Source organism: Thamnophis sirtalis, unplaced genomic scaffold, assembly GCF_051295495.1.
Source record: "Thamnophis sirtalis isolate CommonGarterSnake01/CBP01778 unplaced genomic scaffold, rThaSir2_p1.2 scaffold_3, whole genome shotgun sequence".
Lineage (NCBI taxonomy): Eukaryota > Metazoa > Chordata > Lepidosauria > Squamata > Natricidae > Thamnophis > Thamnophis sirtalis.
The window spans coordinates 24765094-24787273 of NW_028261383.1; the positions used below are offsets into that span (position 1 = coordinate 24765094).

At 45.4% G+C, this 22180-nt stretch overlaps 2 protein-coding genes across 2 annotated transcripts in view; both read right to left on the reverse strand.

The window, feature by feature from the left end:
- TNXB (tenascin XB) overlaps window positions 1-22180 on the reverse strand; it is a 129603-nt gene that overhangs the window by 49966 nt on the left and 57457 nt on the right. The window contains exons 11-22 of the mRNA XM_087708098.1: window positions 21289-21618; window positions 19047-19328; window positions 17199-17486; window positions 15268-15579; window positions 13597-13893; window positions 7246-7542; window positions 4460-4756; window positions 3984-4274; window positions 1798-2076; window positions 1094-1390; window positions 634-930; window positions 175-465 (exon numbers count right to left, since the gene is read on the reverse strand). Coding sequence (XP_087564224.1) covers window positions 175-465; window positions 634-930; window positions 1094-1390; window positions 1798-2076; window positions 3984-4274; window positions 4460-4756; window positions 7246-7542; window positions 13597-13893; window positions 15268-15579; window positions 17199-17486; window positions 19047-19328; window positions 21289-21618 — 3558 coding nt within the window. The remainder of the gene's footprint in view (window positions 1-174; window positions 466-633; window positions 931-1093; window positions 1391-1797; window positions 2077-3983; window positions 4275-4459; window positions 4757-7245; window positions 7543-13596; window positions 13894-15267; window positions 15580-17198; window positions 17487-19046; window positions 19329-21288; window positions 21619-22180) is intronic.
- LOC148047655 (tenascin-X-like) lies at window positions 7691-12194 on the reverse strand (the record flags this gene model as incomplete). The annotated part of the gene is made up of 4 exons (XM_087711140.1): window positions 7691-8010; window positions 10512-10808; window positions 10974-11264; window positions 11906-12194. Coding segments are annotated over 4 exons (1197 nt in total), but the record flags the coding sequence as incomplete, so codon positions are not given.

Here is a 22180-nt window from a genome sequence, read left to right on the forward strand (position 1 = left end):
ATATTTGTGGGAAATATAATATGTGGAAAAAGTTCATCTTATACACTGAAAAATACAGTACTTTGGCAGCAGAAGCAGAAGAAACAAATACATAAACGGATCGAGAATTTAAAAAAAAATAAAAATGGAGCATAGGATTAGAAAGCTTCCAATGGACTTCTTATTGTCTCTGACCTGTAAAGGCATCAGCAGAGAGGACTCTGGTCTTCTGGCGCCCAGAGACCCCATAGAGGAGAAACCTATATTTGTGGGAAGGAGCCAGGTTGGTTACGGTGACTTCACGGGAGCCTCCATCCACAGGCAACACTTGGGGTTGGCCATCTGCATCCTCATACTGGACCAGGAAGGAGTCAAAGGTCCCAGTGGGGACAGTCCAATAGAGATGAACAGAATTGCTAGTGATGTCCAGGATAGATAACTCTCCCAAGGTTGGTTGAACAGCAATTCCCTCTTCTGTGATTTGAGCTAAAACAGGCATATGGAAATAAAGGTTTTGTTAGAATGGCTTGTCGGAGATACAATCCAACCAAGAGGAACATTCATCAACAAGGCTGCTTATAAAAGGAACCAGGGATGTTTACAGGATGACCCAAGAGCTGAAAAGGGACAGTCAAGATGACTTGGGAAGCTGACCTGTGGTGGCATCAGTGGAGAGGGGCCCGGAGCGCTTGTGTCCAGAGACTCCATAGAGGTTGAACTTGTATCCACGAGAAGGAGCCAGGTTGGTCACCGTAACTTCTTGAGAACCTCCATCTATGGGCAAGGCTTGGGGTTGGCCATCTGCATCCTTGTACTGGATCAGGAAGGAGTCAAAAACCCCAGTGGGGACAGTCCAATGGAGTTGGACAGAATCACTCGTGACATCAAGGACTGAGAAATCTCCTAGGCTAGGTTGGACAGGAGTTGGCTCCACTGAGACTCTAATGTGGGCTAAAGGAGAGGAATTTTTAAAAGGGTTAGTTATAAGAGCTTTGATGCTCTTGGATGAAATCCATAACCTGCAACATTCAGTAAAAATTGCTGCTCGTTAAGGAAACCAAGAAAGTTATTATGAAGTTAAAGTATTTGAAAAGTTCCAAATCCTGGAGCTGACCTGTGGTGGCATCGGTGGAGAGCGAGCTGGATCGCTTGCGCCCGGAGACTCCATAGAGGTTGAACTTGTATCTGCGAGACGGAGCCAGGTTGGTTACGGTGACTTCACGAGAGCCTCCTTCGATGGGCAATGCTTGGGGTTGGCCATCTGCATCCTTGTACTGGATCAGGAAGGAGTCAAAGCTCCCAGTGGGGACAGTCCAATGGAGTTGGACAGAATCACTTGTGACATCCAGTACTGAGAATTCTCCTAGGTTGGGTTGGGCAGGAATTGGCTTCCCTGAGTCTGTAAGGCGGGCTTAAATAAGGAAACAAAAGAAAAGACTAACTTATCATTTCCCTGGTCTTTGAGACAACATCCAAACTTTACTAATTAAGGAAAATCCAGAATGGTAATATAGCAATAACAAAAGCGGTAACACTTAGACATAGATACCGCTTCACAGTGCCTTACAGCCTTCTCTAAGCAGTTTTACAGAGTCAGCATATTTCCCCCAACAATCTGGATCCTCATTTTACCGACCTCAGAAGGATGGAACGCTGAGTCAACTTTGAGCCTAGTGAGATTCAAACTGCTAAATTGCAGGCAGCCAGCAGTCAGCAGAAGTAGCCTGCACTACTGCATTCTAACCACTGCGCCATCATGAATCTTATGGAAGAATATCATTGGAAAACTCCCCCGCCATGCCATATTCTGAAGCTGACCTGTGGTGGCATCAGTGGAGAGGGGCCTGGAGCGTTTACGCCCTGAGACTCCATAGAGGTTGAACTTGTATCTGCGGGAAGGAACCAGGCTGGTCACGGTGACTTCACGGGAGTTTCCCTCCACAGGCAACGCTTGGGGTTGTCCCTCTGCATCCTTGTACTGGACTAGGAAAGAGTCAAATCTCCCAATGGGGACAGTCCAATAAAGTCGAACAGAATCGCTTGTGACATCCAAGACAGAGAACTCCCCTAGGCTGGGTTGGACAGGAATTGGTTCCTCTGTGTCCATAAGGTGAGTTAAAAGAGGGAGAGAGAGAGAGAGAGGGAGGGAGGGAGGGAGGGAGAGAGAAAGAGAGAGAGAAAGAAAAGGCTTATTTACAGTTGCATTGATGTTGAAGATTACATGTAGGAGGTGATGGAACATTTAGCAAATATGCTATTGGCATCCTCTGGGCCCGTAAGGAAATGAGAAAGGTTTTTATATATATTATATGTATTTATACATATTGGGGAGTAGAAATCGACAACAACAACACCCCCTTTTGGGCACGCAGATTTGTCCTGTGGAGGCATAGCCAGCCTGGCCCAAATGCCAAGGAGCCCAGCAGAGCTGCTTGAAGCCATAATAGACATAGACAATGGGTTATAAGATCACAGGGAAAACAACAAATGAATCCAGTTGATATATCAAATGTGCCTGTGAGATGGAGGAGCAGCAGTGTGTGGGAGGGGGCCAGAGAGAATGCCGTCAAAGCAACATCTGACAGCTCAGCATCATTCCCTGGGGATGAGCATCCCAAGCAGTGTGTGATAGGGGAGGAAGCAACAGGAGGTAAGCCTCCATCGATTAACATGTCTGAAGTAAAAAGGACAGAGCTAATTACGGTTGGGTGGTGGGTGGGTTGGCCTATCACGCGTGCAATGGCCAAATTGTTCAATGATGTATAAAGGCAAATATCTCCTCAATGGTAGTTTTTACACTCTGACAATGTTAGCAGAGGCTAACAAAAGCTAATATATTTTAAGTTCCGGAGATTGGGATCTCCGCCTCTTCTTTGATAGCAACACCTGAAACTCGTACATACATATACAATACAATTGCAGAGTTGGAAGGGACCTTGGAGGTCTTCTAGTCCAACCCCCTGCATAGGCAGGAAACCTTATACTGTTTCAGACAAATGGCTATCCAACATCTTCCTAAAGACTTCCAGTGTTGGGGCATTCACAACTTCTGGAGGGAAGCTTTTCCACTGATTAATTGTTCTAACTGTCAGGAAATTTCTCCTCAGTTCTAAGTTGCTTTTCTCCTTGATTAGTTTCCACCCATTGCTTCTTGTTCTGCCCTCAGCTGCCTTGGAAAATAGTTTGATTCCCTCTTCTTTGTGACAACCCCTGAGATATTGGAAGACTGCTATCATCTCTCCCCTAGTCCTTCTTTTCATTAAACTAGACATACCCAGTTCCTGCAACCGTTCTTCATATGTTTTAGCCTCCAGGCCCCTAATCATCTTTGTTGCTCTTCTCTGCACTCTTTCTAGAGTCTCCACATCTTTTCTACATCGTGGCGACCAAAACTGAATGCAGTATTCCAAGTGTGGCCTTACCAAGACATTATAAAGTGGTATTAACACTTCATGTGATCTTGATTCTATCCCTCTGTTTATGCAGCCTAGAACTGTGCTGGCTTTTTTGGCAGCTGCTGCACACTGCTGGCTCATATTTAAATGGTTGTCCACTAGGACTCCAAGATCCCTCTCACAGTTACTACTATTGAGCAAGATACCACCTATACTGTACCTGTGCATTTTATTTTTGTTGCCTAAATGTAGAACCTTACTCTTTTCACCATTGAATTTCATTTTGTTAGATAGTGCCCAATGCTCAAGTCTGTCAAGATCCTTCTGTATCTTAAGCCTGTCTTCTGGAGTGTTGGCTATTCCTGCCAGCTTGGTGTCATCTGTAAATTTGATGAGTTCCCCATTTATTCCCTCATCCAAATCATTGATGAAGATGTTGAAGAGTACTGGGCCTAAAACAGAGCCTTGCGGTATTCCACTGCATACTTCCCTCCATGTAGATGCAGTTCTACACACACACACACAGACACACACACACACACACAGACACACACACACACACACAAACACGCTGAAAAGCTCACAGGCATGTTAAATCCTGAAGCTGACCTGTGGTGGCATCAATGGAGAGTGGCTTGGAGCGTTTGTGTCCAGAGACTCCATAGAGGTTGAACTTGTATCTGCGTGAAGGGGTCAGGTTGGACACAGTGACTTCACGGGAGTCTCCCTCCACAGGCAACGCTTGAGGTTGGCCATCTGCATCCTTGTACTGGACCAGGAAGGAGTCAAAACTCCCAGTGGAGACAGTCCAATAGAGATGGACAGAATCAGTTGTGACATTAAGGATGGAAAACTCCCCTAGGCCGGGTTGGACAGGAATTGGCTCCTCTGGGGTTTGAGCTGAAAGAAGGAGATGGAAAAGAAAAATGCTTGGTTCAAATGCCTGGCTGTTGAAAATGGAACCTCGGATCTGAAAGATTCAATAAAATGCTGCCTGCGAAGGAATGTTATTGTCAAGGTACAGGATGTTAATATGAAGGTACAAAAGCGGAAAAGTCCCAGCCACTCAGACTCTAGAAACTGACCTGTGGTGGCATCGGTGGAGAGGGGGGTGGAGCGTTTGTGCCCAGAGATTCCATAGAGGTTGAACTTGTATCTGTGTGAAGGAGCCAGATTGGTCACAGTGACTTCGCTGGAGTCTCCCTCTACAGGCAGCGCTTGGGGTTGGCCATCTGCATCCTTGTACTGGATCAGGAAGGAGTCAAAGCTCCCGGTGGAGACAATCCAATGGAGACGGAGAGAAGTGCTTGTGACATCCACAACTGAGAAGTTCCCCAGGCTGGGCTGGACAGTAGTTGGCTGCCTTGCATCTCTAGGATGGGCTAAAATTGGAAAATGAACAAAAAGGCATATTTATATTAGTCTTGCTCACCTAAGTGGGGCCACGTGAATGGCAGTGGTGGGATTCAATTTTTTTACTACCAGTTCTGTGGGCGTGGGTTGGTGGGCGTGGCTTGGCTTGGTGGGCATGGCTTGGCTTGGTGGGCGTGGCTTGGCTTGGTGGGCGTGGCAGGGGAAGGTTACTGCAAAATCCCCATTCCCTCCCGATCAGCTGGGACTCGGGAGGCAGAGAATAGATGGGGAGGGGCCAGCCAGGGGTGGTATTTACTGGTTTTCCGAGCTACTCAAAACTTCCTCTACCGGTTTTCCAGAACTGGTCAGAACTGCTGAATACCACCTCTGGTGAATGGGCTGCAAGTGCCCATGTGAGTGCGGCCCAGAATGCCAACGATGATCACAGCAATGCTCCCATGGGTGGGGCCGCAATCACCCATGATGTTTGAGTGAGTAGGGCTATGCACATGGACACACACACACACACACACACAAACCAACCAACTACTCATGCAACCCAAAGGCCAATAGGATGGGGCCCACAGCCTCCAGCCATGCTAAATCCTGAAGCTGACCTGTGGTGGCATCGGTGGAGAGGGGGCTGGAGCGTTTACGCCCAGAGATTCCATAAAGGTTGAACTTGTATCTACGCGAAGGAACCAGGTTGGTCACTATGACTTCATTGAAGTCTCCCTCCACAGGCAGGGCTTGGGGTTGGCCATCTGCATCCTTGTACTGAATGAGGAAGGAGTCGAAGTTTCCTGTGGGGACGGTCCAGTAGAGATGGACAGAATTGCTTGTGACATCCAGGACCGAGAACTCCCCCAGGCTGGGTTGGATAGAAATGGTCTCCTCTGAATGGATAAGGTTGGGTAAAACAAGGAAAAGGGGGAGAAAAACATTTTGTTATAATTTCGTTGGTCTTGAAAGGGTCACTCAAGAACTGGAACAATCGGTAAAAAAGATTTTTGTTAAGGAAGTCAAGAATGTTAATATGGAAGAGTGAACATCTGAAGAACCCCCAGTCACACTGTATCCTGAAACTGACCTGTGGTGGCATCGGTGGAGAGGGGCCTGGAGCGTTTACGCCCAGAGATTCCATAGAGGTTGAACTTGTATTTGCGAGAAGGAACCAGGTTGGTCACAGTGACTTCATTGGAGTCTCCCTCCACAGGCAACGCTTGGGGTTGGCCATCTGCATCCTTGTACTGGATCAGGAAGGAGTCAAAGCTCCCGGTGGAGACAGTCCAATGGAGACGGGCAGAATTACTTGTGACATCCAGGACCAAGAACTCCCCCAGGCTGGGTTGAATAGGAACTGATTCCTCTACCAAGGGAACTAAAACGGGGAAAGAAAGAAAACAGTCAGTTATAATGTCCCTGATCCTGGAGATGCAACCCAAGAGCAGCAACAATCAGTAAAAGGGTAACATTTGGGACAACCAAGACCTGGATGACTGAGAATCTCCATAGACAATTGTACAAAGTTAACTTGTTAAGGAAATCAAGAATGTTAATTTGTAAGAATAATATCTGAAAAGTGCTCAGCTGTGCTAAATACTGAAGCTGACCTGTGGTGGCATCGGTGGAGAGGGGGCTGGAGCGTTTTCCCTCAGAGATTCCATAAAGGTTGAACTTGTATCTACGCGAAGGAACCAGGTTGGTCACTATGACTTCATTGAATTCTCCCTCCACAGGCAGGGCTTGGGGTTGGCCATCTGCATCCTTGTACTGAACGAGGAAGGAGTCAAAGTTTCCTGTGGGGACGGTCCAGTAGAGATGGACAGAATTGCTTGTGACATCCAGGATTGAGAACTCCCCCAGGCTGGGTTGGATAGAAATGGTCTCCTCTGAATGGATAAGATGGGGTAAAACAAGGAAAAAGATTTAAAAAAACATTTATTTATAATTTCGTTGGTCTTGAAAGTGTCACTCAGTCAAGAGAAGTCAAGAATGTTAATATGGAAGAGTGAACATCTGAAGAACCCCCAATCACACTGTATCCTGAAGCTGACCTGTGGTGGCATCAGTGGAGAGGGGCCTGGAGCGTTTGCGCCCAGAGATTCCATAGAGGTTGAACTTGTATCTGCGTGAAGGAACCAGGTTGGTCACAGTGACTTCATTGGAGTCTCCCTCCACAGGCAACGCTTGGGGTTGGCCATCTGCATCCTTGTACTGGACTAGGAAGGAATCAAAGCTCCCAGTCAGGACGGTCCAATGGAGACGAACAGAATCGTTTGTGACATCCAGGACTGACAGTTCTCCTAGGTTGGGTTGGACACCAATAGCCTCCTTTAACACTGTAATATGGAGGGTGGGGGAAGAAAAGGAAAGCTTTAAGTGAAATTACACCCATGTTGTAGATGCAATCCAGCAGTTCTAATGTTCAGCAACTAAGGCATTTGTTAAGGAAATCAGGAATGTTAATACAATTTATCTTAAAGTTTCCCCAGGTAGAATGTCATCTGAAGCTGACCTGTGGTGGCATCCGTGGAGAGAGGGCTGGAGCGTTTGCGCCCAGAAATTCCATAGAGGTTGAACTTGTATCTGCGTGAAGGAGTCAGGTTGGTCACAGTGACTTCACGGGAGTCTCCCTCCACAGGCAACGCTTGGGGTTGGCCATCTGCATCCTTGTACTGGACCAGGAAGGAGTCAAAACTCCCAGTGGAGACAGTCCAATAGAGATGGACAGAATCAGTTGTGACATCAAGGACTGAGAAATCTCCTAGACTGGGTTGGACAGGAATTGCATCTTCTATGATTGTAAGGTGGGCTAAAACACAGAAAGGAAAGGAAATGCTTATTTGTAATTTCAGTGATCATGGAGACACCATGAAAAGCTGGAATAGCCAATAAAAAGGTTGCTAATGATCAAAACCAAGAACATTAATATGGAAGAATAACATGTTAAGAGTCCCCAGTCATGCTAAATCCTGAAGCTGACCTGTGGTGGCATCTGTGGAGAGAGGGCTGGAGCGTTTGCGCCCAGTAATTCCATAGAGATTGAACTTGTATCTGTGTGAAGGAGTCAGGTTGGTCACTGTGACTTCACGGGAGTCTCCCTCCACAGGCAATGCTTGGAGTTGGCCATCTGTATCCTTGTACTGGATGAGGAAGGAATCAAAGTTCCCGGTGGGGACAACCCAGTGGAGATGGACAGAATTACTTGTGACATCAAGGACTGAGAACTCTCTAAGGCTGGGTTGCACAGGAATTGGGTCTTCTATGATTGTAAGATGGGCTAAAACACAGAAAGGGAAGGAAATGCTTATTTATAATTTCAGTGATCATGGAGACACCATGAAAAGTTGGAATAGCCAATAAAAAGAGCCGACTAAGTGGTTCCGCCCCAGGTGCCTGATGGACCCTGAGGGGTTTCAGATGGAGCTTGGAGAGATACCTGACTCCCTTGTCCGCAATCTGGCCGAGGCTTTTGTCGCTGCCTGGAATAGTGTGGTGGCTGGAGCATTGGATTGGATTGCGCCTTTGAGGCCTCTCAGCGGCAGCGGCTCCAGGAGGGCACCTTGGTTTACCGAGAAACTCTGGGAGATGAAGCGCCAAAAGAGACGCCTAGAGCGACGTTGGAGGGCTAGTAACTCTGAGTCTGATCGGTCACTACTAAGAGCCTTTATTAGAACTTATCTAGTGGTGATACGGGCGGCAAAATGTGCGCATTTTTCCGCTCTTATTGCGTCCGCGGAATCTCACCCAGCCGCCCTGTTTAGGGTGACCCGCTCCCTCCTGAAAGGTGAGGAAGTGTGGGAACCCTTGCAGGGAAGAGCTGAGGAGTTTGTTTCTGCCGGATAAAATCACTCAGGTTCGGACAGACCTGGACTCCGTTTGGGCAATGCCAGTCGAGATGCTGAGGGCTAGTCTTAATCAGATTTTTGGGGATGAGTTTGAATTTATCACCCCAGAGGAAGTGGACAAGGCCATGGGAGCGGTGAGTGCCCCCACCTGTTTATTAGACCCGTGCCCCTCCTGGCTGGTTTCGACCAGCAGAGAGGTGACACAAGGCTGGCTCCAGACGATTATCAATGCATCTTTGCAGGAGGGGTTTTTCCCGCAACCATTAAAGGAAGCAGTGGTGAGACCCCCTCCTCAAGAAGTCTTCCCTGGACCCAGCTGTTTTGAAAAACTATTGTCCCATCTCCAACCTTCCTTTTTTAGGGAAGGTTGTTGAGAAGGTGGTGGCGCTTCAACTCCGACGGACCTTGAAATAAACGGATTATCTAGAGTCCTGTCAGTCTGGTTTCAGGCCCGGATACACCATGGAAACTGCTTTGGTCGCCCTGACTGATGATCTCTGGCGGGCTAGGGATAGAGGACATTCCTCTATCCTGGTGCTTCTTGACCTCTCAGCGGCTTTCGATACCATCAACCATGGTATCCTTCTGTGACGCTTGGGGGAGGTGGGAGTGAGAGGCACCATATTACGGTGGTTCTCCTCTTACCTCTCTGACAGGTCGCAGCCGGTGTTGGTTGGGGGGCAGAGGTCGACCCCTAGGCCCCTCGAGTGTGGTGTGCCGCAGGGTTCGGTCCTGTCACCCCTTCTATTTAACATCTAAATGAAGCCGCTGGGTAAGATCATGCGACAGCATGGGGTAAAGTATCACCAATATGCTGATGATGCTCAATTATATCTTTCTGCCCCTTGCCATCTCAGTGAAGCAGTGGACATAATGTGCCGATGTCTGGAGGCTGTTAGGGTCTGGATGGGGGCGAACAAACCTGTGCTCAATCCCGATAAGACTGAGTGGCTTTGGATGTTGCCCCCAAAGGACTGTTTGGACAGTCCATCCTTAACCCTGGGGGGAGAAAATTTACGCCCCTCAGAGAGGACTCCCAAACTGCGAGCCCTCCTGGATTCGCAGCTGAAATTGGAACATCATCTGTCGGCTGTAACCAGGGGGGCTTTTGCCCAAGTTTGCCTAGTGCACCAATTGTGGCCCTATTTGGATCGGGATGCGCTTCTAACGGTCACTCATGCCCTTGTCACCTCGAGGCTGGATTATTGTAACATGCTCTACATGGGGCTACCCTTGAAAAGCGTTCGGAGACTGCAGTTAGTTCAGAATGCAGCTGCGTGGGTGATGGTGCACCGAGGTACACCCACGTTACACTTATCCTCCGTGAGCTGTACTGGCTGCCTATTGGTCTCCGGACTCAATTCAAGGTGTTGGTTATCACCTTTAAAGCCCTACATGGCTTAGGGCCAGGATACCTTCGAGACCGCCTGCTGACGCATATCTCCCAGTGACCAGTAAGATCCCATAGATTGGGCCTCCTTCGGGTGCCGTCGGCCATACAATGTTGGCTGGCGGGCCCTTGGAGGAGAGCCTTCTCAGTGGCTGCTCCGACTCTTTGGAACCAGCTCCCCCCAGAAATCCAGATCATACCCACTCTGATGGCCTTCAGGAAAGCCGTAAAAACTTGGCTGTTCCGGCAGGCCTGGGGCTGTTGACCTCACTATTGAGGTCCGGCCCCGACTAGAATGAATTTGATGGATGATTGTTGTTTTAAACTGTATTTTTTTAATGTTTTTTATATTTTGTTTGTAAGCCTCCTGGAGTCCTTTGGGATTGGGCGGCATATAAAAGTTTTAAATAAATAAATAAATAAATAAATAAATAAATAAATAAATAAATAAATAAATAGGTTGCTAATGTTCAAAACCAAGAACATTAATATGGAAGAATAACATGTTAAGAGTCCCCAGTCATGCTAAATCCTGAAGCTGACCTGTGGTGGCATCGGTGGAGAGTGGGCTGGAGCGTTTGCGCCCAGTAATTCCATAGAGGTTGAACTTGTATCTGCGTGAAGGAACCAGGTTGGACACAGTGACTTCACGGGAGTCTCCCTCCACAGACAATGCTTGAGGTTGGCCATCTGCATCCTTGTACTGGATGAGGAAGGAATCAAAGCTCCCGGTGGGGACAGCCCAATGGAGATGGACAGAATCACTTGTGACATCAAGGACTGAGAACTCTCTAAGGCTGGGTTGCACAGGAATTGGATCTTCTGTGATTGTAAGGTGGGCTAAAACACGGAAAGGAAAGGAAATGCTTATTTATAATTTCACTGATCTTGGAGACGCCATGAAAAGCTGGAATAGCCAATAAAAAGGTTGCTAATGATCAAAACCAAGAACATTAATATGGAAGAATAACATGTTAAGAGTCCCCAGTCATGCTAAATCCTGACCTGTGGTGGCATCGATGGAGAGAGGGCTGGAACGCTTCCGCCCAGAGATTCCATAGAGGTTGAACTTGTATCTGTGTGAAGGAGTCAGGTTGGACACAGTGACTTCACGGGAGTCTCCCTCCACAGGCAATGCTTGGAGTTGGCCATCTGCATCCTTGTACTGGATGAGGAAGGAATCAAAGCTCCCGGTGGGGACAACCCAGTGGAGATGGACAGAATCACTTGTGACATCAAGGACTGTGAAGTCTCCTAGGCTTGGTTGGATAGGGACTGATTCCTCTACCAAGGGAACTAAAACATGGAAAGAAGGAAAAGGCTCAGTTATAATATCCCTGATCCTGGAGATGCAACCCAAGAGCTGCAACAATCAGTAAAAGGGTAACATTTGGGACAACCATGACCTGGATGACTGAGAATCTCCATAGACAATCTGTACAAAGTTAACTTGTTAAGGAAATTAAAAATGTTAATTTGTAAGTATAATATCTGAAAAGTGCTCAGCCATGCTAAATACTGAAGCTGGCCTGTGCTGGCATTGGTGAAGAGGGGACTGGAGCATTTGCGCCCAGCCCAACGTCATATTTTGTCTCTGCACCTGACCAGAATTAGATGGGTGGAAATGCCAGCGTGGCAGAGGAAAATTGGACCATGTGATGGACTTGTAGGTGTGGGGGCAAGGTTTTGAACTTTCAACTGGGTGGAAACCCAGGAAGGTTTCAGATTTGGGTTTCCACAGTTTGTACCAACATGTCTTTCTTATTAAATTGGAACTTTGTGGAAAGCTATGCCTTGAACTCTGATTTAATTCTGGATGATATTTGGAACGATAACACCAATACTTGGAAAAATAGCAAATATGCTATATGTGAAGGAAATCTATAATACTAATATGGTTTTAAAATCTCCCATGCATAGAATTTCCTGAAACTGACCTGTCGTGGCAAAAGTAGAGATAGGGTTGGAGCGTTTGCGCCCTGAGACTCCATAGAGATTGAATTTGTATCTGCGCGAAGGAACTAGGTTGGTCAGAGTGACTTCACGGGAGTCTCCCTCCACAGGCAGGGCTTGGGGCTGGCCATCAGCATCCTTGTACTGGATCAGGAAGGAGTCAAAGCTCCCGGTAGAAACAGTCCAATGGAGTCGGACAGAATTGCTTGTGGCATCAAGCACTGACAGTTCTCCCAGGTGGGGTTGGAAAGAAGCTGGTTTCCCGGGCTCTGTGGTTTGAGTTTAAAGAGGAATATGGAAGAAAAGCTTGGTTAGAATGTCTGACTGTTGGCGATATAACCTTGGAGTTGAAACATTCAATAACCACGCTACTTTAAAGAAACTAGAAATGTTAACACAAAGTTAAAGGTAAAGTTCCCCTCGCACATATGTGCTAGTCGTTCCTGACTCTAGGGGGCAGTGTTCATCTCCGTTTCAAAGCCGAAGAGCCAACACTGTCCAAAGACGTCTCCATGATCATGTGGCCGGCATGACTAAATGCCGAAGGTGCACAGAACGCTGTTATCTTCCCACCAAAGGTGGTCCCTATTTTTCTACTTGCATTTTTAGAACTGCTAGGTTGGCAGAAGCTGGGACAAGTGATGGGAGCTCACTCCATTCGGCGCTAGGGATTCGAACCGCCGAACAGCTGAGCTTTCTGACCGATAAGCTCAGCATCTTAGCCACTGAGCCACCGTGTGTGAAGTTACAAGGGCTGAAAAATACAATGACTCCTGAAGCTGACTTGTGGTGGCATAAGTAGAGGCAAGGGTGGGGTCAGAGTGTTTTTTGTCTAGAGTCTCCATAGAGGTTGAACTTGTGAGAAGGAGCCAGATTGGTTACAATGATTTCCTTGGGGTCTCCCTCTACAGACAGGGCTTGGGATTGGCCATTTGCATCTTTGTACTGGACCACAAAGGAGTCAAAGCTCCCAGTGTGGATGGTTCAGTAGAGATGGACCAAATCACTTGTGGCATCAAGGACTGAGAAGTCCCCAGGCTGGATTGGATAGGAACTGCAATCTCAATATTTGGAATTGGGGTGTAAAAAGAAAGAAATAGAAGAAAAAAGGTTATAATAATCTTTGTGGTAGTAAAAAATACTTCTAAGTACTGTGTGTAAGAAATATTTCTGTATAATTTGATGTTGTTCAATTATTGTTACTTTTGAGATAATATCAAGAAGTTGATAATATGACACGTGTTTTCTTTATGTTCAGAATGATCCTATTGTAACTGGTTTCATCCCCGGTCTTGGACTCTATCAAGACTTTAAAAAATGAGAATTATTGAGACTTATGTACTGGCTACCATCCTGTCAGCAGTATTCTCTCTTGACCTGCTTCAAAAAATACCTGATATACTGTATATTGCTCCCTAATACTTGAATTAGTTTTGTGCCCACCAGGTGGATAAAGAGCAGTTGAAAAATGGGAAGAAATATTCCAAAAGGGGCCAGGCAAAAGAACAAAAACCCAGCACAATATTAACAAATGCTCCAACTTGCAAGAGGTAGCATGAAACAAGATATTGAAGTGTTAGGCAACTACTGCAGCAATAACACTGTTTAATAAGGAAAACAATCATGCTGATCTGACGGTACAATGTATGAAAATCTCACAATCCTTGAAGCTGACCTGTTGTGGCATCAGTGGAAAGGGGCCCGGAGCGCTTGTGTCCAGAGACTCCATAGAGGTTGAATTTGTATCTACGAGAAGGAGCCAGGTTGGTCACTGTGACTTCACGGGAGTCTCCCTCCACAGGCAATGCTTGGGGTTGTCCCTCTGCATCCTTGTACTGGATCAGGAAGGAATCAAAGTTCCCAGTGGGGACAGTCCAATGGAGTCGGACAGAATCACTCGTGACATCAAGGACTGAGAAATCTCCTAGACTGGGTTGGACAGGAATTGGCTCCACTGAGACTCTAATGTGGGCTAAAGGAGAGAAATAAAAAAAAGGACTTAGTTATAAGAGTTATAAAAAGTTCACAACATATAGGCAGATTTAATCATAGTTTCAGCTGGGAAACTGTGACCATTCTAGACCAGGCCAACTTCAAAAATGCCAGGAAATTTCGAAAAGCCTGACGGATTGCCATGAATAGACACATAGACATTAACAACATCTATAGATTATACAGAGGAGAAAATTAACCAGTCCAAAAAAAGAAAAGGACTCCAGCACCTTGCCACCAGTACTCAGATCAGCACTCAGATTAGCCTTGCTTAACTCCAAGGTTAAACTTCAGTCCAACAATCAAGTAAGTAATCCAGAAACTACTATCAAAGAGCCATCAGGAAACACCCCAACCGAAGAATCACTAAGACTGCCCCCACCCCAAAATGCTGGAAATGCGAATCAATACACGGAACATATTATCTTTTATGGTGGACCTGTGAGGAGACAAATTTTTTTGGGAAAAGGATCAAAAATTGGCTGGAGGCAATAACAGAGGTTAAAATAGAATGGAAACCTGAAGTTTTTTTAATTAGGAATAATGACTGTGAAATATAAAAAAAGAAATTCAGTATTTAATGTTACATATAATTATGGTGGCAAGGATTGCTTTTGCCCAGAAATGGAAAAACAAATTAATCCCAAATGAAGATGAAATAATAAGAAAGATTATGGACTGTGCTGAAATGGATAAACTAACTAAAGAAATCCAGAGAAAGGAAGAATCAGAATTCTACCAGATATGGGATAAATGGTATAGGTGGATGGAGGAAAGAAACAAAAATCAATGAAAGAATATAACAACACTCAAAATAATAGTTATGAGTAAAATAAGAGGGTTAAGAATGGTGAAATCTAAATGAAATACAATAGAAGGGGAAATAATATAAGGTGAGCGATATCGATTGATGATTGCTAATATAAAAAACAGGAAGTTCCTGATCACAATCTATTGTATAAATGTGGTGTACGTCTAATTTTTGTGTGTGTGTATTTGACATGTTTGTTAATAAAAATCTTAAAAAAAGAAAAAGACTGCCCCCACACACAGAGACAGGCAAGACACCAGAATATAAACCGACAACAAACAGAACTCCTTACTAGCACTGATGATGTTACCTAGTTAGGGTAATGAAACGTCTGGAAGAAAACAATCGTGCTCAGAGAGCCCCAAGGACCCCCTCATTTCAACCCTGAGCTACGAATATTCTCCTTTATTAGTTATAATAGCCTTGATGTTGGATATGCAACTCATAAGCTGCAACGTTCAGTAGAATTGCTGCTTCTTAAGGAAACCAAGAAAGTTATTATGAAGTTAAAGTATTTGAAAAGTTCCAGATCCTGAAGCTGACCTGTGGTGGCATGGGTGGAGAGCGAGCTGGATCGCTTGCGCCCGGAGACTCCATAGAGATTGAACTTGTATCTGCGAGACGGAGCCAGGTTGGTTATGGTGACTTCACGGGAGCCTCCTTCGATGGGCAATGCTTGGGGTTGGCCATCTGCATCCTTGTACTGGATCAGGAAGGAGTCAAAGGCCCCAGTGGGGACAGTCCAAGAAAGACGGGCAGTATCGCTTGTGACATCCAGGACTGAGAACTCCCCCAGGCTGGGCTTAATGTCTATGGTCTCATCTGGTTTCTCCTTTTTTGGCTTCTGAACTGCAGCTATTAAGGGACAGAGAATAAAAAAAGGAGTTGTTGTCAGCACCATTTCTCACTAGGACGGCTTTCCCTTGTAAGTTGCTTTCCAAAAAAAATCTTTCCAAAAAAAATACAGGAAATAAATCTGGACGTTTTGCCTGTTTATAATAGTTCTATTCAGAGGTGGCATTCAGCAGGCCCTGACCAGTTTTGGAGAACTGGTAGCAGAAATTTTGGGTAGTTTGGAGAACCAGTAAATACCACCTCTGATTGGTCCTGTCCCAGAGGTGGGTTCCAGATCCCGGTGCAACCGATATGGTGCAACATGGCACGGTGTCCACCACATGAATGTGTGCAGTGAGCGCATGCATCCTACCCTCCAGCGACACATCCGCGAGCCTCTGCCACACTCCAGCTGCTTGGCGGAGCGTTGCGCAGGCGCCATACGGGCCCTATGTGTGTGCAGAAGCACCAAAGAGTTCAAATACAGGTAAGGACGACGGGTGGGTGGGTGGGCATTCCGGAGCACTGTAACAGTTAATATAAACTGAATAGATTAATGAATTGTAGAGATACACCAAAGTGAGGAGTAGAGGGAAAGAAGAGGGAGAAGTAAAGAGGGAGTGAGAGGGGAATGTAAGGAGGGTGAGATGGAGGGAAGGGGAGAAAGGAATGTTTGAGGGGGAAGGGAAGTAGAAGAGGGGAATGTTGGAGGGGAGAAATGAAAGTTGGAGGGGGAGAAGAAAGGGTGTATGGGGGATTGAAGTGCTATGTTGGTTTTCTATGGTGGAAGATGAGTTGTGTTCATTGATTTTCCTTTTTTTTAAAATGCACAGTATATAAGTGATTGTATAAAATGAAAATGAAAATGAAATAAACAGTTTTAAAACAGAATGGTACCCGGTACTCCAGGCAGGCACTGGTACGCCTGTACTGGGGCGTACTACCTGCAACTCACCACTGTCCCACCCCCATCTATTCTATGTTCCTCTCCCCCCAAGTCCAGAACAGGTAGTAACTTGGCGGCTTGGGTCTCTGGAACCGACAGTGACCCAGGCCTGCCACGCCCCTGAACTGGTTCTTCTACGATGCCACCATCTTGAATTTCGGTCCTGTGCATGCGCAGAACAATTATCACTGCAGAAATGTTTTTTTTTTCCTTTTCTAATGTTTTGCACATGCACAGATCTTTTTCGTTTCAAATGTGCATGCGTGCAGAGCCCATTTGCAACTTTTTTTGCGCGCCAAACAGGCAGTAATGCCAGCAGCAACCCACCCCTTCCCGAGTCCCCATCTGATTGGGAGGGAATGGGGATTTTGCAGTAACCTTCCCCTGGAGTCGGGTGGGAATGGAGATTTTACAAGTCTCCTTCCCCTGCCACGCCCACCAAGCCACTCCCATCAAGCCACACCACACCCGCCAAGCCACGCCCACAGAACCGGTAGTAAAAGAAATCCCACCACTGGTTCTATTAATAGTTTAACTTTCACTGATTTCTCTTGTGTACAAAGTGAATATGTGCTTCAAGACTACAAGAAAACATTAGGAAATGCTTTCCTATTTTTTTAATATATTAAAAGAGAAGGAAGAGGAGCTTTTAATGACAGAAAGATAGCCGCCAGGCTATCATGGTGTTGCTAACCTGTCACAGCATCTGCAAAGAGAGGCCCAAGGCGCTGTGTCCCCAAAATGCCGTAGAGGTTGAATCTGTATCTTTGGGAGGGAACCAAATTGGGAATGATGACTTTGCGGGAATCGCCGTCCACATGCAACTCTTGATCGTTGCCTTCTGAGTCTTGATACTGGAGCGAAAAGGAATCGAATCGGCCTGAAGGGACGCTCCATGTAAGATGGGCAGAGTTGCTGGTCACCTCTGATACGGCCAGATCCCTGAGGACAGTTTTGTGGACGGACACATCCTCCTCTGATCCTGTGGAAATAAAAGAGATCCACCGTCTTTCAGACCTCCAGCACCCTGTCCATCTTTCAAGACACCGGTTATGTTTTTAAGTTTGCAGTCCTAGGTTTAGCTGTGTGCGGATCTGTATAAATTTCATTCCTTTTATTATTTACTTTACAGTAATAAAGCAATATATTCGTGAGCTGTTTCTTCAATGGATTATATTTGGCTGGCTGTATTCCCAAGCTGAGGGCTCTAAATATGTTAACGGCCTTGTTTCCTGATTTTATTATTAACTGGCCAAGGATCTTAGCTGCTGTATCTATTTATTTTGGATGTTTTGATATTGTTTTATATTTTTGGAATCCTAAGCTGCCCAGAGTCATTGATTGAGATGTGTGGCTATAGAAATCGAATAAACAAATATAAATACATAAGGTAAAGATAAAGGTAAAGGTTCCCCTTGCGCATATGTGCTAACTGTTCCTGACTCTAGGGGGCGGTACTCATCTCCATTTCAAAGCTGAAGAGCCAGCGCTGTCCAAAAACATCTCCGTGGTCAGGTGGCCAGCATGACTAAAAGCCGAAGGCGCATGGAATGCTGTTGATTGATTGATTGATTGATTGATTTAATTTGTATGTCGCCCACTCTCAAAGAGACTCAGGTTGCTTTCCTACCAGAGGTGGTTCTTATTTTTTCTACTTGCATTTTTACATTTGAACTGCCCACTCTATTACACGGCACTAGGGATTTGAACCACCAAACTGCCGACCTTTCTGGTCGACAAGCTCAGCGCCTTAACCACTGAGCCACTATGTCCCTATAAATGGATAACAAGTGATAAAAATCGATATCCATTCGCAAGGGCAATTTTTCCTAAATTATATAACTTTTATACATCCTGTGAACAAAGAATGTCACGAAAAAAGCACATTTTAATGCACACATCATAGTGCAGACTTTTAGAATGGGTATTTATTTCCCAGTCTGTCTTTTTCCTCCACATAAACATCCATTTTTGCATCCACCTCTTGGAAACATTTCTTCTTTTTCAGATGCATCTCTCACAACGTTTCCCTTTTGCCATTCGTCACCAACTCGATCTGCAGGGTTGACTCTTTCGATTTTGATCAAGATGCAAATAGACACTATCACATGGAGGCTGGTTCTGAGAGAGCTGAAATCAAGCATTATCTTTGGGATAATGCAACTGGGTTCACCGACAAAGGCACGCCGACAAAACCGCCGCGACAAAACGGCAACATTGAAAGCGCGCCCACTAAAGCGTGGCGACAAATGCGCGGCGACAAAAGCGCGCCATCGAAAACAGCACGAAAACAACGGTAACAACGTTAACAACCCTAACCATAACCCTAACCCTAATCCCAACCCTAACCTAAAAACCCTAATTGTGCTTTTGTGAGTGCGGTTTTGTCAGCGCGCTTTAGTGGGCGTGCTTTCAATGTCGCCGTTTTGTCGCGGCGGTTTTGTCGGCACGCATTTGTCAGGTCACGTGCGACTGGGTAGGGAAGGAAAGTCACACATGTTGCAGGGAAATTCTGTGGCTCCCTTTTAACCATTCCACTGACCTGTGATGAAAGTTATAGAGGCAGGACCCAGACGTCCCTGGCTGGAGATGCCATAGAGATCTATTGTATATCTGTGGGAAGGAGCCAGATTGGGGATAGTGATTTCATGGGAATCTCCCTCAGTGAAAAGCTCTTGGAGTCTTCCCTCAGCATCCTTGTATTGGATTAAAAAGGATTCAAAGTTCCCAGAGGAGATTGTCCAGGACAAGTGGGCAGAATTGCTGGTCACAGTGGCAGAAATGTCTTTAAAAATAGGAGGAGCTTTTCCTGTGCTATCAGATTCTGTGACAAAAGAAAAAAGAAAAAAAAAGAAAGGAAAACAATGAATATCATCTTAATAGAAGATGTTGCTTAGAACAATAGCCACAATTTATTAAACGTGAGCTGCCTGACTCTCATAATAATAACAACAGGTACAAACTTTCCAGAATGCTTGGAGAGGGAGGAAGTATACATTTGGCAAATCGCTAACAACAAAAATATAAATAAGTGAGCAATGCTGAAAGAAAGACAAGGCTGTTAGATCAGAAAAAGGCCTGATTGTCGGAGCTACTGGTTGGCCCGAACCAACCCGAACCAGCTGAATCCCACACCTGCTTAATGATGTTCTGAAGCATGATGGCTGTCTGTCTTGTATGAAGGTGTTGTCAGTCCTGCAGTTATATCCCTTTTAGGATCTTTGGCCTGCCACACTCTCTCTTATTTCGTTATGCTGTTTCATTAGTGTAGTAGTTGGGAGGGGGAAATAGAAAGGAGTAGAATGGTAGAATGTGTTGTTGTCATTCTTTTCTAGAAGCCCAAGGTCATATTTTGTCTCTGCACCTCTGCACCTGACCGGAAGCAGCTGGGTGGAGATGCCAGCGTGGAAGAAGAAGATTGAACCATGTGATGGATTTGTGGGTGTGGGGACAAGATCATGAATTTTCAACTGGATGGGAATCCGATGTAACTTCCAGAATTGGGATTCCACAGATGTGCTAAGATGTCTGATTTATTAAATTGGAACTTTAAGGATCATTTTGCCTTGGACTCTGATTTAATTCTACATGATACTTGGAACGCTGACAGGTGTTTTGTTTGGACTACTTCAGCAATATTATCCACAGTCTGAATCCTGCAAATAAAGCAACTTGATTTCTTTGGAAACCCATTTCAGTTACAATATTTCAGGGTTTCTCAGTCTTGGCGACTTTAGATTGGTGAACTTCAACTCTCAAAACTGATTGCAAAGCTATATATATATATATATATATTTTAAAAAGACTCTTGCTATTTTGAACAGTTGCTAAACAAGGCAGTTGATAAGAAAGGACTACCCCAGTGCTGGGATTCAAATAATTTAACAACCGGTTCTGTGCCCTAATGACCAGTTGAGTAGGCAGGACTTGGTGGTCATGTGACTGGGTGGGCGTGTTCAACTCAACGTCACTTACGTCGATGGGTGCATTGCCTTAGCTGTTGCAATGTAATAAGGCTTAACCGGAGAGCCAGTTTCTGTAAGCAGGGCAATAAATATTAGGCTAGAAGCAACACCAGAATGTTTCCTTCCTGCCCTTCCTTACAGGATTAGCCCTGTAATGTGGGGGGGGGGGAACGGGGACCAAAAGGAGATTTCTTCCAACAACCAGTTCTCCGAACTGCTTAGAAAATTAACAACCGGTTCTCCCAAATAGATGCGAACTGGCTGAATCCCACCACTGGACTACCCATATCTGAACGTTGGGAATTGAAATCCACACATCTTAAAGTTGCTAAGGTTGAGAAATACTTAAAAACTCTCAGGGTTTTTAAGAAAAGACTGAACAGCCACCTATCTGAAATGGGTCTCCTGCTTGAACAGGGGGCTGGACTAGAAGACTTCCAAGGTCCCTTCCAGCTCTATTCTGATTGATTGACTGACTGACTGACTGATTGATTGATTGATTGACACTTCTCTAGTTGATTTGGCTTTGTCCACCTGTTGTGGCCTGCCAGCATCCAGCAGAGCTAGAAGCAGATTCGGACAGTTTGTCATCACTGTTCTATGTTCTAAGTGGGAGTCAGAATCATGAGCAATGACACAGAGTGCATCAGGACAGAGATGAAACACTATGGTCAGTGGGTCAGCCAATGTCCTTCATCACATCAAAAATATATGTACATTCTATCATCTTCTTTGCTGGAAAAAAAGACATCTGGAATAGAACAAAAATCAAGATGCCCAGTTAGAACTTGACAAATTCAAGGAATATAGGGAAGGTACCTGTAATTATTTTTGTTGAGAAGGGGGCGCTGTAGCTTCCACCAGGTCTCTCTCCGTGCAACTCCATTTCATACTCCGTCCCAGGGTGCAAATCCGTTAAATCGACACTTCTCTCTGTCCCCGGAATGCTGATTTTTTTGGGAGGTGCCCCAGATTTGGGATCCCTATAGTAGAGGAAAAACCTATGGAAGAAATTGGGTGGAGCTGTCCATGTCACACGGAGCTGGTTTGGAGAGAGTTCAGTCACTTGTAGGTTCTTCAATGGAGCTTCAGGAGTTGAGGTGAGTGTGGCGATGGTTTGGATCTTGTCATTTGTTGGTGAACTTGGAGCTGAAGGAAAAGAGAATTGAGGTGAGGGAACCAGAAATTCTTTTTTTTAAAGTTTCATCAATTTCCTCCTTTAGTTAGTCTGGCGAGCATATTTCTCTACTTCGTGGATGGTAGTAACTCAAGGGTTTCTTGTATCTCTCTATGTGCCTTTTCATTGCAGTTTGAATTTTTGAGCCTTTGAAATGTGACAGATTATTATATTGGAATCAGAAACGGGAAATTTCTAGAACTGTACCCCAGAATGACTCTGTGAGTGAGATGTTTCATCTCTCTAAATTTGATAAATAATGTTCCCAATCCTATATTAAATGAAAGAAAAATTCACAAAAATGTTGGCATCTGGATTTCTGAAGCTGAGTTGCTCATTATCGAAAGGCTCCCAAGAAAGCTGTGCACGAATGTGCAGGGAAGTAGGGTGGTGGTGGTCACGTGTGCATGTGCAACGGACATGGCACAGGGGCATTAAATTATGGGGGTGGGCACGTGAGTGAGCACGATAGTGCGTGTGCCTGTGCTTTTGGCACCCGAAAAAGGTTTTCCATCACTGCTCTATCATCTTCTT